We start from the raw sequence: 16,703 nt of genomic DNA on the forward strand, positions 1-16,703 counted from the left end.
GGAGGTTCCCTCAGAATATCAGGAGATGGTTTTGCACTGTGAGGGTGTCTGAGCACTGGCACAGGTTGCCCAGGGAGGTTATAGAGTCAAAGCCATTTGCTTATGGCCCTGCGCAACCAGCCCTAGGTGCTCCTGCGTGAGACTCCTCCTTGACCAGATGACCTCCAGAGGTCCCTTCTAATCTCATCCATCGTGTCATTCTGTGAAATTTCATTTCTCTACAGAGGTGTTCATGTCACTGCAGGAATCCAAAGACACAGAGTTTATTCTCCTGCTGCACAAGATAACTTCATAATACAAGAGTCCAGGACATCCATGTTTTCAGTTTTCAACTTCAAGAGGGCAGGAACATGAAGAGCTTTTTTCTGTTTACTTTTTGCTATCCAAAATTGACGTATCTAAAATTGAAGATATGTGTTGAAATTGGCATCTGCTTCCAAGATAAACCCTAACCCAAGACTGAGGTATAATTAATTTGGAAAATGAACACCACAGTTTACTTTTGGACAGCTGGAATTTGGTTAGGCTAATGGGGCCAACTGTTTAACTTTCTTGGTCAGTGTTTCTTAATGAATTATACTAATTTATGCCAATGGAAGAGCTTATGAATTTAGACCAGTGTTGTTTAAATGGGGAACACACTCATATAACCCTAGGACAATATGTGGCAATGACTCACCTCTGTGTGGTGTCACCTGGGGAACCTGTGTCTGGCTGGTACAGTATGGTACAAACATGGGCCATTCACCTTTCCACATGGAGCCCCCTTCCTCAACATCTGTACAGTTAGAAAGTGTTCCAGTGGGCATAAGTGTCCGTGTGGCAGTAATCTTTATCAAGGATAGTCTTTTGTCATAGAACAGTAAATTAGATGTTAATGGGAAAAAAAGGCAAGACAAATGCATATCTTCAAGAGTCAGTCAGAAAGGTATAGAAGTATTCTGCCATAAATGAAAGTGTAATTAGGAAAATTAACATGCAACACAGTTTGTGCTATACAGTCTAAATCCTTCCTGAGCAATGTGGCTCAGGGAGCCACAAAGAGAGTAACTTCATTCATATCAACAGGTAGATTAGATAGTGAGAAGAAGAAAAGTAGGTTTACCATCATAAAATTTCTTTAGTAGTAAGCAGAGCACTTGTGTGTGACTGACTTGGTGTCATCTGGGAGTTTCATTTGGGAAAGACACCTGAGAAACATCCTGTGCCTACCTCCCAGTGTCCTTCTTGGAATCAGTGCAGTCAACCTGATTACAAGCATCTTGCTCCTCAAGTGATCCGTGCAACAAAACTGAGATTCAAACAGGTTTTCATGTACTACCTAAAAGTACTCTAAGCAATGTACATTCATTTACTTAGTCAAAATTAATTATTATTATTTTTATTCTTATTTTAGATACCGAATGTATTTTGGAGCCTCTGTCTCTGCCAGAAAGTCCAGGTGGTGTCGATGCAGAAGAAAGTTCTCCCTATGTACCTTGTATTTTCTGCAAAGAATGCTATGTCTTAGCAGAACAAGACCAGCTCCTGAAGCACATGATTATTGAACACAAGCTCGTCATAGCAGATGTGAAACTGGTTGCAGATTTTAGAAGGTAAGGGTTATGTCATTTAAAATGAGTGTGTATGTGTGCAGATGTTATTGAAAGCTTTGGAAAAGTAGAGATCATCTTTTTAAAAAGACATTGTGGGAGGATTTCTGCTAACTTTTCTTATGAGCAATTTGCTGCTGGCTGTAAGGTTGTTTTCCTATTTCCTTCCCTCTCCCTAGTGCCTAGATGTTGCTGGGAGCTCAGTTTTAGAATACATGGCAATTCCTGTGTTTGACATTTTTGTATATATCTTAGGGTCTTCTCAGGTCCTGTCACTAATCAACAAGTTGTGTGCAAACTAGAAAGCTGTTTTTTAGCAAAGCCCATTCCAGACAATCAGCTTGCCTAATGTGGGGTTTTATTTGTGTAGGGCAAGACTATTTCTGTCCCTGTACAATGTGCTATGGCTGTGTATTATACACAGAAGCTGCACAGTACAGGATCTCTCACATTCTGGGATGAAATTTGTTTGTACTACTTTAAGGACAGTATTCCCCCATTAAAATCACATTTAATCCTTAACTATGCTTTACAGTACTGTGATCTACATACAAGTGTGACTCCTTCTACAGCTGTATCATTGATCATCTCATCAGGGTCACATTTGGCTTTCTCTCTTTTAACTTCCTCCAGCAGCTGGCATGGCCCTAGCTGGCTTGTAACTTCAGAGACAAGGTACTTGCTTGTCTTTTTGCTTTCCACGGTAATGTATGGGCCAGAAGGAAGGCTAGACAGTACCTGGCAGTCTGTAGATAATTCTGCTGTAGTATTTAAGTGTTAGATGGATAATTTCTCAACTAAAATGAGATTTCTAGTAGGTTTTCTGTCACTAGTTACTTGGTCAAAGTCAAGACCTTGCGTCTATCAAGACTCAAAAAAAAAAAAAAAAAGAAATAATACAATATAATTTAGGAAGAGAAACGTAAGCTATATAAATCCTTAATCAAATGTATGAGCTTAATATTGCTTAAAATTGAAAACTTATGGTAGTTTTTGTTTGCTTTTCTGCTGAAGGCAGGCAGAAGGAGAATGCACTGTTCTTTGGAGATAGTACTAGTATCTTTGGGTAAGTAAAGGAATCGGGGCTGCTCAGTCATGGACCGCCAGTCTAAGCGTGCTTGGGGGAATTATTTTGCATTAATAGAAATATATTTTAAAATCACCCCTTCAAAAAGGGCCCATTTAGATTCTTTTTGCTGCTGATGCAATTGGAAGGTAGCCAAATCTTATAGAAAGTGGCCCCAGGACATGAAATCATGGAATTGTTGCTCTGATGTGTGCTTTCTCTGATTTGCTGTATTAGTAAAATTGTTTAATACTACACACAAAAAAGAGAATATATTCCTAAGTGTTGAACTGAGGTGTGGAAAATACAGGGATCAATTCTGTAAAGATAGTATTATTTTTATATTTAGCAATGAGTTACAGTCAGTCTTAGGAATACATTTCTTGACAGAACTGCAAGAAGTGGATAATCCAGAAAAGACCAATGCTAATGGAAAAATTTTTTCTTTTCTTTTTAACTCTGAAGAATAAAGATAAGTTGGCATAAGGGCAGAGGGAAGATATAAGGGGAATAAGCTTCTGCTTCATGACTCAACATGATCTTTTTTTCTGTGTCCCTGGAAGTATCACAAGGCATTGGATTTATCTGGTCATTGATTATTTCGGTTAAGTCTTATGATATGAAATCCCTTAACTGTAATTTCTGTGACACAGACAGTTATGGGCATAGATCCTTTGTACCAGTGTTCGTTTCTCTCAGTGCAAGGGAGAGACGTATATTAAATGAGCTCTTGAAATGTCTTCCTTTGCACATTTATGTCCTAAAAACACAAGGATGACTTAGTCTGGAAGAACTATAGTTCTGTTTAGCAACTCTTTCAATGTGCATTACAAACAGTGGAGTAGGCAGGAGGAGAGCTAAAGACTCACCTCTCGCTTACTGACATCTGATGATGCTGCTGAGCCACGTGTGCTGGCATCACTGTGCTCAGCTGTCTGCTACACCAGAGGTTAGTCCTCTCTGTGTCAGAGTTAGCAGAAGGAAAGATGTGCTGATTCCTTGGCTGCTGCAGTTGAAGTCCTCAAATATATTAGGTGAGAATGGTAGGGGCAGTATGAGCCGCTATGAGATGTGATAACTGTGGCAAGTAAACTTACAGATTGCACAAGTATTAAAAGCTGCAGCTATTTAAAAATGCTCTCATAATAATGATATGTGATTTTTTTAATTATCTTTTTCCTAATTTGGTGGCACAAAATAAGAAGCAGTCATTGAATAGCCTTTACCTTACCAACTCCCACATGATTTATATCATACATGAGTATAATTTTAACCAAGCACTTTAAGCATTTTCAGATTATTTTTTATAGTAAAATTCTGAATAATTAGCGCAAGAGTTACTTGGTTCATTTCATCATATAAATGAAGTGATGTTTTCTTCTTGGTTAGACAGTAGCTTCCTAGCTCAGTTGTGTTCTGTTGTTGCAGCTGTAGTACCAACAAAGATAGTAGAGAATGGTTTTAAACAACTGCAGTTGATGGGTTAAACTTTCAAGATGTGTTTAAATCTTTTCTTATTCTGTCTGCTGTCTTACCCCCAGGTGTTCAGGGACTTCATTTTTCAGTCTTTCTAGTTGTCTGCCAAGCTACAGCTTTCACTGTAACTCCACAGGAGACCTGCCAAAACCTCACTTTTGTCAAGTTGGTGTTTTTATTGAGTTTCAGCTTCCTGACTGCATCTTGCAGAACACAGAGTACAATATTTTGGGAATTTGAGAATGCTCTGTAATATATCTTTTCAGTAAAGATGCATCTGAGTGGCACTTCTGTCTGTAGATGTGAATAGGTCACAGTGTTTATGCAAAGCTTGGTGCAAATCTGCTTTTTGAGTTCTTCATTTTGACAGCATGGTTAAACCCAGTTTAAGTGAAACTGAATTAATTTCATAAAATTGAAAACTAATATGAAGGAAGGAAGAAGGGACATAGGACTTAAAAAAAGAAACTAAAACACTTAAGAATTCAGAGCATGAAAAAAACAAGGGCTAGTCATTTTTTTATTAAAAGTTTTTTGGTGTTTCCTTTTTCACTGATCATCTCCCCCTTGTTTTTAAAGCTACATCCTGTACTGGAAGAGGAGGTTTGCAGAACAGCCTATCACAGACTTCTGTAGTGTGATAAGAACAAATTCAAAAGCTCCATTAGGTAAGTATGCTGCATGCTTACTCTCTGATGGGCAGATCATGTGATAATTTCTGGCATATACTGCTACTTTGATCAGCTAAGTGTGTCTGACACTAGGTCAGAAAACCACAGAAGTAATGTTTAACTCTTAAGCACATACCTAAACTTAGCTTTTCCAAGGATTGCAACACGTGCTTCAGCACTGTGCTGAGTGAGGATGAGATTAATACATGCTTAAATGTCCTGTGAACTGGGGCCTGTTGCAAATCAAGGCCTTGAAGCAGAGCTGCTCACATGGTGCCTGGGGAGATGTTGGTACCCACTGCATAAAAAACCAGTGACCGTCCTTTCAAAATGATGAGAAACACTCCCAGTGAGCTGCCTTTTCTGACTTCACCCTGCCCACCACCTGCACTGATGCTGCTAATTCTTCTTGGGCATCAGGGCCACAACCCCCCTTCCTTTCCCCTGCCACAGTACTCCCTGCCCCAAGAGTGTCAGGAGATGTCATCTTCACAGAAGCCATAAATTGTGCAGTTTTCTGGGCTCCAGTACAAGTCTGAAACCGCAGTTCACTGTTCTGCTGAGTTGGTATGGTGGCACATTCCATCTTAGGGACAGTGTTGACTGTGTGAAGGAAGTGTTTTTCTCAGAAGCAGCTGATGCATTACTTTGACTTTCCTTTTCTAACAGAAAAACAGTTTACCTAAAATAGATAAGAACTTTAGGGCTTTTCTGCATCTTTACTTCTCAATGCAGACTTTAAAAGAGAGGAAACAATGCATACAGCTGGTGTCAGAGATGGTTAGAAAGTGGAAACTGAGTACAAAATGGGTGAAAGTATATTTTTTAATTACTCTAAATAATTTCAAGAAAGGTAGCTCTGGAAAACATGAAAATCATTTCAAAAATCATAATTCTGTATCTCTTACAAACCCCACTCAGTTTGAAAACTGCAAATCAAGCACCTGAATAGCAGAATTATGAAATATCAATGAGACTTATCCCTCTCTCTTTCTCTCTCTCTCCTTCCTCCCCCTCCAGAAAATTGTTCTTATCTCAACCCATTATCTTTGGTATTTTCCTACATGCTGAGTAATTGTAATTTCTTTGAATAAAATTTGTTGCCTTCTTCAATTGGATATGGCCATAACTAGTAAAAAGGTTACTAACGATAAAATATGTGTAAAACATGTAAGTAGAAATGTAAATTAGGCAAGTCTCAATGTATGGTACTGAACAGTTCTGTATATCCACAGGTGGGAAAATATTTGATGGTAAAAGGTAATGTGATAGATCAGAGCAAGGGGAGGATAAGCCAAAATATGATAGCTACTGAAAACTGACAGTTACTTAGGGAAATAATTAATAAGAAAAAATTAAAAGTGATTTCTTATTTCTTTCATGCTGACTTTAATCTGTAATCAATATAAATGCTAATTGTTTTATGTATCCAGAAGAACCATCACAAAAATGAATAAAGCTGGTAGTGGAGAAAAGCTATGCAAGACTTTTGCCTTCATACTCCAATATAAATATGCACAAATATTTAAACATGTTTCATTAAATTATGAAATTAAAGTAACTGACTTTTATAGGTTAAAAATCACATTCTTACATTGTTAATATGTTCTAAAGTCTTAGCAAATTATCTGCCAGTAATATTCAAAACAGCTGCAACTTTCCATTCCTTATTCACACTTTTTAATCTCTTAACAGAGGAACAGGACAATTATTTTCTTTTATGTGATGTTTTACCAGAAGAGAGATTACTTAGAGAACAGCTTCAGCAAAAGAGACTGGTAAGAAATTATTGTTTTTTTCATTTTTTAAGGTAAACACTCCAATAGAATAATATATAGTAACTTAGCAGGCATTTGAAAGTGAAAGCATATTTTGCAAGATGGCAAAATTCTGAATTTTTTTTAAGCTCATTTCCCTAGCTCCTGCACAACTGTACACAAATCCCCTGTTTATAGATTTTTCCGTGGGATAAATTTACAGGTTGTATGTCAGTGTTCCACACAAGTGGAAAATACACCCAGAACACTGAAGAAGGTTGAGTGTGCTGAACATTTTTCTTCTTGCAAGGATCTATTTTTCATGTAATAATATACATCGAGGGAAATCAGCAAACTAGAACTTGGTGTGCAATACTGTGAACAGAGAAGGTGATACTTACCTACAAAATCTTTGAGCAAGCTGCTTTTGTGCATTCGCACTCCCTTTCCCAAATTTCATTAATTCACAGTCGCATACTCACAAGCACCATAGTGTCTGAGTGGAGGAAGTCTGGCCGGTATTGTTTCTGTGAGATGCAAAGGACATGAAATGCCAGCTCTTGAGTCCACATGGGCCATTCTGGTTCTTCTTGCCTGATGGCAACCTAGTACTGTGGACAGACCTTGCTGAACTTTTAGGCATTGTCAGTTCTGAATGGATGGTCCTTCAAGTTCAACTCATGCTGACCGGCTTCCAGGAGTCTTAGTCTAGATTGTTGGCCAGTGGGGTTTTTTCTGGTTTCTTGTTTGAAATACACATCTGAAGTCTGGTTTTGCTGTTGGGCTAATTTAAAAATGAATGTTACATGGTACACAGCAGCTTTTTTGGCAATCTCCTCAAGTTAGGACGCAGGGTATTCCACTGGAGATGCACAATACCCTGTGTCTATACTGTGAGATGTTAGAGTGCAGGCCTTAGGGTCTTTACATAAATACATTCCTCAGTTTAGTGCTGGCAGCCATGTCCTGAGAATTGTCAACACAGGCCTTTTAACCATTTGTTATGCTGTTTCTTCTGCTATGTTTGTATTACAAGTTTGTTCATACGCAGCATGCAAATAAAGACACGGTTATTGATATGCATTCAGAATGAAAGAGAACCCTACCAAGCCAAATTCTAGTCCTAGGGAAATTGGGATTGGCAGGCAAAATCCAGTTGGTTCAGCTACTCTGTGAGTGCTATTTCCATTTGCTGGCAGTAGTAATATTCTTTAGCTTGAAGTATATGACTAGTGAATCCACGGAACTGGAGAAATATGTACAAGTATTACACAGCTTTCCATAGGATCCCAGCTCCTGCAAAGGAGAAATGTGGTAGTTCTTCCACTGGGGATTTCCCATGGAATTAGAGTTGCCTGAGCTGAAACCTGTATTCCTGTATAGGCCCATTGGATTTTCATGGACTCAAAAAAATAGCTGATGCACTCATGCCTAGCATACTTCCCTTCCAAAGCTATCTGGGTTCAGTAAAAAAGGTTTGTATAGATTAGTATCTCACCCTTGACAGCAGCTAAGTGTCTCTGGTATTTGCTGCCTTCTGATCTAGTGGTGGTCCTTTCCCAAAATACTCACTTAGTCTCCTGCGACTGGCAGCTCAAAAATTTCTGAACACAGCAATATGAGCCTCCAACTCTGAACCTACAACAACTTCCAGGATCCCCACTACTTGCGGGAGTGAGTTGCACTGCTTGATCACACACTGGGAGAGAGCCATCTATTTGGTCCTTTTGAACCTGTCATGTCACACTTGTCAGGTTTTTGTATTAGAAGAGATAGTGAAGAATTTGTCCTTAGTATTATCCAAACCATTCATGATTTGTCTCCTGATTTATCTGCCTTGCATTATGTCTTTCATTAGTCCTGTGCTGGAGCACACACTCATGGCAAAGAAGGACAGCAACATCCTGGGCTGGTTTAGGAAGAGTTTTGCAGTCAGGTCAAGGGAGATTATCCTTCTCCTCTACTCAGCACTGCTGAGATCACATCTCAGTGGAGTGCTGGGTCCAGCTCAGGGCTCCCCAGTTCAAGAAAGATATGGACTTCCTTGAGTAACTCTGATGCAGGGTCACAAAGATGCTTAAGGAACTGCAACATCCTACATACGAGGAGAGGCTGAGACAGCTTTGACTGTTAAGTCTGGAAGACAAGGCTGTGGGGGAACTTAGTGATGTATATAAATATTTGATGAATGAAAAAGGAGTCAGATTATTCTCAGCTGAGCCCACCAACAGGACAAAAGGTAATGGGCATGAATTAAAAATCAGGAAATTCCCCCTGGAAATAAAGGAACACTTTTTTTCTACTATGAGGTTGGTCAAACACTAGAGCCACGTTAACCAGAGAGGCTGTAAACTCTTCCTCTGTGCACACAGTCAGAAGAAAACTCAATACACTCCTGGGTAACCAGGTAGAGGTGACCTTGCTTGGGCATAGGGGTTGGACTTGTTGCTCTCAAGAGATCCTTTGTAACCTCAGTGATTAGGTGATTTGAGGTTGAGGAATGCTCTTCGGTAGTTCTTCACAGTACATCATTACTGCACTTCTCTGTATCATTTATGGTTTTCAGCAATCTTTTTGACTTTGTGAAAGATACCTTGAATTTTGCATGTGGGCATGCAGTGTCATAAAGATATTTGTTTCCCAAGTGTATGTCATGATTTTGGCTTTGAGGGAGGAAAAAGGGTTGTGATGGAGCATGCAGCTGATGTTTTCATAGAACCATCTTATTACAAATAATTCCTCCTGGCTGCTATAAATTGGACTGTACTTTTTTGGTTTTTAAAGGGCATTTGTTTCTGATTTTGTGGTGTTTTTTACTATGCAGTTCTGTACCAACTAAGCCTTCTCTCCACTGCAGTGCCAAAGGCATGAGGAGTCTGTTGGCAGGTGAGCAATCTCATCTGCTCTGCAAGTAGACATTTCCTCAAACTCCGGAATGAGTGGAGAATTTAACCCAAAGCAAGTGCTGGTTTTGTTTACAGAGTAATTAAATTAGGAAAGAAAGAAATACACATTTTTATTATGGTGTGAAATAGTTTGCAGTGCTAAATAGTTCTGAATATCAGAACTGTATCCTCAGTTTTTACAGAAGGATTTTGTGAAATCAAGTTGCAGCTGTAGTTGGGGCTAATGGAGTCACTGCTTTAGTTACAGCAATAAAGTCTGTTTATTTTTTCATTTCCTTTTGCTGCAATCTGAGTGTTGACTTGCAAGTTAAATAGATATTTTGCTTTGTAAAGCCTTTTACCTCCAGACAAGTCCAGCAATTAAGAGTGAGTTGGCAAATGGGCTCATGTGAGTTGCATAGAATAAAGACCAGAACTATACAACTTTTGGTGATTTTTCTGCATCCTTTGAATCCTAACTGCTGTCTCCAACAGCAAGCCCAAACAAGGACAAATGCTGTCTTTAAAATGTGCTGCCTGAAGCATTTCATTCTGCAGTTTTGAAATCAGTTTAGGAATATTTCAGGCTGTATTGCAGCAGGGAGCTAGCCAAGGTGGATGTCATGCAGAGACATAATGGTGATTGTGATGTATTGAGAGAGGCCAAGGAATGAGCCTGAAGTAGGTTAGAGAGCACAGCTTGCTGAAATAGCTGACAAGGCTGTGAAATATAAAACAGATACAGTCTTTTGGAAAAACACAGTCTTGACAAAGATTTTGTTGTTGTGAAGCACTACCAGGCAAGGAAGCCCTGGCAGCAAAACTAGAGAAACATGGAGGGGCAGTGTCAATATAAGGCACCTGGGTGTTTCCTTTAAATAAAAAAGTAACATCCCCAGACTTATTTTTTTGAAAATACATACTTCCTTACAGCAGCACTGACCTTGTCTTGCTGTCATGCATACAGCTATTCACCCATCATCTGACTGGTAGTTTTAGGTGAAGGGGCTTTTCTTTCTCCCAATAAGTAAAGACCCTGAAGAGGAGTCTTCACTAAGGCTGCAAGCTGTACCAGCTTCCCAGGAAGAGCTGTTTGTATGATCCCAGTTTGTCACAATCTTAAACTGAGACAAGGTTCAGGAGGTTGAAAATATCCACTGGAAGGGATGGAGATGTTAGTGAAGTTTAGTGTAATGCAACATCAGAAGTGCTTGTGATGTGTGCCAGTTTCTTACAGAAACTGCCAGGGCTGTGTACTGTATTAGGAAAAAGCCCTCTAGGTTGCCTGCAATTAGCCATGTAGGATTGAGTTTGCCTTTCCACGGGGCATTAGGTGGTTACCCATAAACCTGCTCACTGATACCACAGGTAAAGCTGAATTACAGGTAGAAATATTAAACTGATACCTTTTATACAAAATTATTTAATTTGTTGCATAAGATCTCACTGTGGATTTTATTTATTTCCATGCACCATGTATATAAAGTTAAGAGAATTTTACCAAAACTTAGCTGGGACACATACTGCCTTTGGAAAAACTTGGAATCTCTGTGAGAACCCACACTCAAAACATACTGACATCTGGTTTGTGCCAGCAGCACATTTGAATTTTATATGTTCATTGTTACAAGTAAGGATAAATATGTATAATAAACTTATGTGATGGAATGATTTTATTATTATGGTTTTGTCTGAATAACTATATCTGTTCCTCTTCATAGAGAGAAATTCTAGAACAGCAACAACAAGAGAGATATGACACAAGTTTTCATAGTATGTGTATGTTCTGTGATCAAGAATTCACAGGAAACAGGTTTGTTTATTGCCCTGTTTGCTTTTGTTTTATTTTTTGATACCTACTCAGCATCTTTATTTATGTTTTCAATGTTATTGAACGAGTTAATGCATAATGGTAGGACTCAGAAGGTAGAATTAACTTTAAGGTATAGTTTACATATTTCTTTCAACTGAAGTGCCATTTTAAATAGCTGCTGTCCTACTTCTCAAACTTTTTTTTTTATTCCAGTGCAATTATTTCTACTATATGGTATTCTGGAGTTGAGTGAACCATTTTAAAGAGAAATTTTTTTTTTTTGGCTGCTTTAGTGACAAGGACAGCTGTGTAAGCCAGTGTGATGTTTACAAATTTTTTTTATCCAGTTGTACATTTTCTTATTTAAAGCTTACCTAGCTAGTGTGAATTTGAATATCCAATGAAAAAGAGGAGAGGAAAATTAGAGTGAGAACAGAGGACTTTACAGCATCAGTCAAGTGCAGGCAAGAATTGCATTGAAGTGCATGCTCCAAAGAAACTTTGTTTTTTCAGAGTAAATCAGTTTCAATTGGAGAGGCTAAGTCTGTTTGCATGGGTAGTTCTGCTAATCTGGAAGGGTAGAAGCACCAGGGTCATATTCCTGCAGGTCATCCCAATGTTCTATGAGTGTCCCTCTCTACTGCTTGGTGACAGTAGAGGAGCTTCCTCCTCTGCTTCCTCTTGAGTCTGACAGGCAGAGTGCATGTTTGAAAATCATGCCTGGACAATGGTAAAAGCAAGTGTCAACATTCAGATATTTCTTTAATCCCCAAAAGCAGAATCTGAGGCATATAGAGAAGCTGGGCACCTAAGGAATTAACCAGTATATCTCTGTCAGAAGAATATATTTTATGAATGCCCATTATGTTTATTTGTGTACACTTTTGAGTGCCATTCATGTTGCTAGTGCTGTGTGAAGCAATATTGATGTAAAAGCACATTGCATCCAAGAATTTCTGCTCTGCTAACCAGCATAGAGATGTCTGGCTGTTTAGAATGTTTCTCAAGAGGGTTGTGTGAAATATGATTTGCTTATACAGGGTAATGAATGATCTTTGCTAACAGTGAGGGTCAAAATAAACTATACTGTAATTTTCATTTAAAGGATTATATTTCATGCATGTGGATAGAGCAGTTGCAATGTTACTGAACATTCAACAGAGCTGAAAATGAAAAACTTCCTGTTTCAATTAAATTTTTTTTTTTCCTAGCAGTGGCAGCAAGACTATTACTGTTTATTTAACTTTGGCTTTTATACAGTTTTAGAGCCATTGTTGTATTTTAAATCAGTAATTGAATAATTCTGATATATAGCCAAAAATATGTAACACTCTATTTGAATGTCTTTTGTAGATCTGTTCTTCTCAATCATATGGCAAGAGAGCATGCCTTTAACATTGGGCTGCCAGATAACATTGTGAACTGCTATGAGTTTTTGGCTGTATTACAGGGGAAGCTTGACAAGTAAGTAGAGTTTTGTTTGTTTGTTTTCAATAAACTTGGGTTGTATTTCTTTTGACTTGGAAATAGTAGGTAAAAATGAATTCCACATTTGTGGCTACTTAAGAAGAAGCAAAGAGAGCAAAGAATTTATTGTGAGTCCTCTTAGAAGTCTTTTTGTTGACTTACTGAAAGCTAATTCCTAGCAGTTAATAGCATGAAGTCAAGTGCCCTGTTTCAGTTATGTGTTGCACAGGTTGACATCAATAATAGCACATGCCTTCTTCTCATAACTGTTAGCAATAATGCTCTTTCTCATCATGACAAACTTTTTGCTAAACATCTCTTTAATCACTGAGTACAGAGACCTTGTTCCAGTCTTCATTTGCCTCCATATACCATTACTGTGGGATGTTCTGTCTCTCCCTTTTGTACTGCTTAGAGAGTAAACCCAGAGCAGAAGGAGATAGATACATGTTAACTTTTCCCAGAAATGAAGACATATTAAGAATGCCTTTTCTTTTATCGTTGGTGTTGCCTAATGCACTGAATTACCATGCTCACTGATAATTTGCAGCTCTACTGTTTATCAGTAGGACCTGAGGCTTTCAGATAGAGGGAGTTTCCTCAAAGCTGATCCTCTTTGTAGTTAATGCATATGCTGAAATTGTGTCCAGAGTAGTGAAAGGCCACTCCCCCTACAGCTAAGGATAGACATATTAGCTATGCTAGTAGAATAGTACTAGAGGAGAAAAATCTTGTTTCAGGCAAATAAGACTACATTATGCATGCTGACAGAAAGCCTTCCATACTTTTCGTGGGAATGCCTTTCTCAAGTAGAGCAAGCACTTTGCTGTTAGCAGGTGAAACAAAGCAGATATTAAAATTCATAGATGTATTCTGGCATCAGACCTATGATTCACCAGCAAGGCAATCTTGATTTGAAGTCTGCAGGCATAGGGAGAACTCAAAACTTCTTAAATGTTTTGAAAGGCAGAATGATACTGAGAATCCTGAAGTCCTGTTCCACACAAAATATCAGAGGGGAATCTGGAACCACAACAGTTTTATGATGCTGATTTAAGTCAGTGCATATACTTCTGTTTTGTTTGAATTGCTCTGGAAGACATACTGTGGTAAAATTCTCATTTGTTAATGAATGTTTTCACCTTCTTGAGTAATGTGTATATGCACCTAAATAATACTTTCCTGTCTATGTACATATATGCATGTACCTATGGGTATGTATGTTTATCTATGAATTATATATACTTCTCTCTGTGTGTGGATATGAATTTTTTTACAGAATTTTACTACTTAGGATTTCAAAACCCATTGACCACCCTGGCAAACTTTCATTTACCCTCCCTGTTGATGTAAAAACTTTCTGTTTAGCTAACATAAATTGTTTCAAAAGAAAAGTAGTATGTTCACAGTTTAGTTGTTTTCAATCTGAATTACAAAGAAACAATTACAGATGGATTGGATGTCAGTGTAAGTCCATGCTGAGTTACAGAGCTCACACAGTGAGCAATCAGCAGCCTTTCTGTGCCTACTTTGGGTACTCAGACTTTTCTCCCACTTTGCATATGGGGCAAACAGTAAAAATTTTTGTTAGCTATATTTTTCATTTTTTCTCATTGTTATTTCTGTTTGATTGACTGTACCGTGATCTAAGATTATCTTGTCTTTTTTTTTTTCAAATAAGCTTTCTGTTTCTATTAGTTTGCTCTGACATGCTTAGGTTAATCTTATGATATATAACTCCAGCTTATTTAAGTTTATTATTTTGTACTATTTTCAGTTTAACATGTTGACATGTTTAACTTTTTATCTTAGCTTGCAGTGTTTATACTGTGAAAAAGTCTTCAGAGACAAAAACACACTTAAAGATCACATGAGAAAGAAGCAGCATCGCAGAATCAATGCCAAAAATAAAGAATATGACAAATTTTATATCATTAATTACTTGGTAAGTAGTTCTATGAATAATTAGCAAATTGACTAAAGAGATACAGACATTATCTAGTTAAAAGTGAATAAATCCAAACTAGCAATTAGTATAAAGGTCAAAAATCAAGTGAAGGATCCTTAAGAAGTATGCTCATTTATGCTATGATATTCTGGATAATTGTCAAACTAAGCACTAGTAAACATTTTTTGTTGAGATTTGATTTTGAGAGATGCTAGAGTGTAGCTTGAAGAGACACTAATCATCATGTCATTAGTGCTCAGTCTCTGCTTTAAAAACAGAAGGGAAAGTGAGATAGAGCAATTAAGTAAATGGAGGTCTAACTTAAAACAAGTTGGCTTTGAGCTCCTTTTCTACAAACCTTAAGCTGGAAGTGCTCTTCAGAGGGTAAATTAAATGCAAAGAGGAGGAAAATGAAAGACACGGAGATGAAAGAAAAACAGTTAGTTTTTAGCTTCCAGGTAGGTGTATGTTACTAAATATTTTTTTTATCTCAGACCTCTGAGTGTGTGCATGTGTATGTACCAGATTGTCATTTGCTGCCTTCAACTTATGAATATAGGAACTGCTTCAAAAGCTGCTATGTTCTGTCCTAGAAATAACTATAGTTCACCTGAAGTAGTCTTTGTGCCTTCTACATGTGCTAATATCCAGGTTATAAATAGGCATTCTTGACTGTTTTACCTACTCTTTCCTTTTAATTTCTCTCCATGGGTGTTACTTTAATACTGAGGACAAAAATTTGTATGTTTAATGCTCTGCCAAGTCCCTTCTACCCAAGACAGAATGAGTTCCCTTGGTGATATTTTATATTATTCTTCCAAAGATCAATGATCTGAGACCCGGGGCTTTTTTTCCTAGATATTCAGATTTCACAATTTTGAAAACTGACCTGTATTTGCTGGACAGTGAGGAAAAAGTTGTGAAGCTATGTAGGGTAGATGTTTTTAGATCCTCAGCAGAACTGAGCATTTACTTCTCCTTTGGAAGTTAACAGATTTTAATTTAATGTAATTGTTTTAAGTGATTTTAATAGTTCCTTCTGCTTGTCCTGCACGTAATATTGTCCTTCTCTGCTTGTCCTGCATGTAATATTATGTTTTCAGAACTATTGAAATTATCTTTTATCTCTCATTTGCCTTCATTGTTGACATTTTAATCTGTTCCATCTTAGATCACGAAACTGAGCTAGATGACTGCCCAGAATCTCTGAGAACTGTGAAGTACTACTTGAGAAATTTGAGACATGCAGGGAGGTCATAACATGAATACAGACACAATGGCTGTGTCATGTTAATAAGCAGAATATGCCAAAGTAAATATAACAGCAAGGCTAATATTCACATACCTAACCACTTTTCTCCAGCTGCTCCAAAACTGGTGGCCTTGCTTATGCCTGTCACCTGAGAATGATCAATGATCTGTGGTCTGTGTGCCTCCTGACCCACATGCAGGCATGGTTTGAGTGATGCTGCTTGCGTGGCCACAGACCATGCAAACTGTTTCACAGTCAGGGCCTTGGTCCCCTTTGCCTGCAGCTGGGATTCTGGCCAGGACGTGGCAGGGTGTCTTCACGTGCCAGCCTGAACCAGCTCAGGTATTGGTCACTGAGTAGCATCACTCAGACATGTATTCTTTCTTGTTCTTGAAATTACAGACAATAATAAATAAAACTCAAATAAGCTACATCAAACCACCAAAATGTTTAAAATTGGGCAGTGGGTACTGCGTATGCAAGATCTGTGCCAGTACATCTTCTGGGACATACTTGAATGATCACAATTCTGTCGTGCTCTACATGCTCTGCTACAGCCATGTTGTCTTTCCACACATTTTCAGTTGTCCACACTATAGTCTACTCAGGGGACTGTTTCTGCTCAGCCTTTCTGATCCTTCAGACTATACCCACATCAGAATTTCTGACGTTTCTTCTTTTAAAGAAATATTTTTTTTTTAAATGAAAGCAGACTAAAAAACTGTCTTAAACACTTACAACATAGTTCACTATAAAATGTTTGTACACAGGAAATT

The 16,703-nt window shown here is 38.0% G+C and overlaps 1 protein-coding gene across 1 annotated transcript in view; it reads left to right on the top strand.

Moving 5' to 3' along the window:
* The window catches only part of ZNF277 (zinc finger protein 277), a 41,424-nt gene that overhangs the window by 15,990 nt on the left and 8,731 nt on the right, over nt 1–16,703 (top strand). The window contains exons 2-7 of the mRNA XM_053978908.1: nt 1,397–1,595; nt 4,714–4,802; nt 6,501–6,583; nt 11,169–11,260; nt 12,614–12,724; nt 14,540–14,672. Of these exons, the coding sequence (XP_053834883.1) occupies nt 1,397–1,595; nt 4,714–4,802; nt 6,501–6,583; nt 11,169–11,260; nt 12,614–12,724; nt 14,540–14,672 (707 nt within the window). The remainder of the gene's footprint in view (nt 1–1,396; nt 1,596–4,713; nt 4,803–6,500; nt 6,584–11,168; nt 11,261–12,613; nt 12,725–14,539; nt 14,673–16,703) is intronic.

This window comes from Vidua macroura, chromosome 5 (genome assembly GCF_024509145.1).
Source record: "Vidua macroura isolate BioBank_ID:100142 chromosome 5, ASM2450914v1, whole genome shotgun sequence".
Lineage (NCBI taxonomy): Eukaryota > Metazoa > Chordata > Aves > Passeriformes > Viduidae > Vidua > Vidua macroura.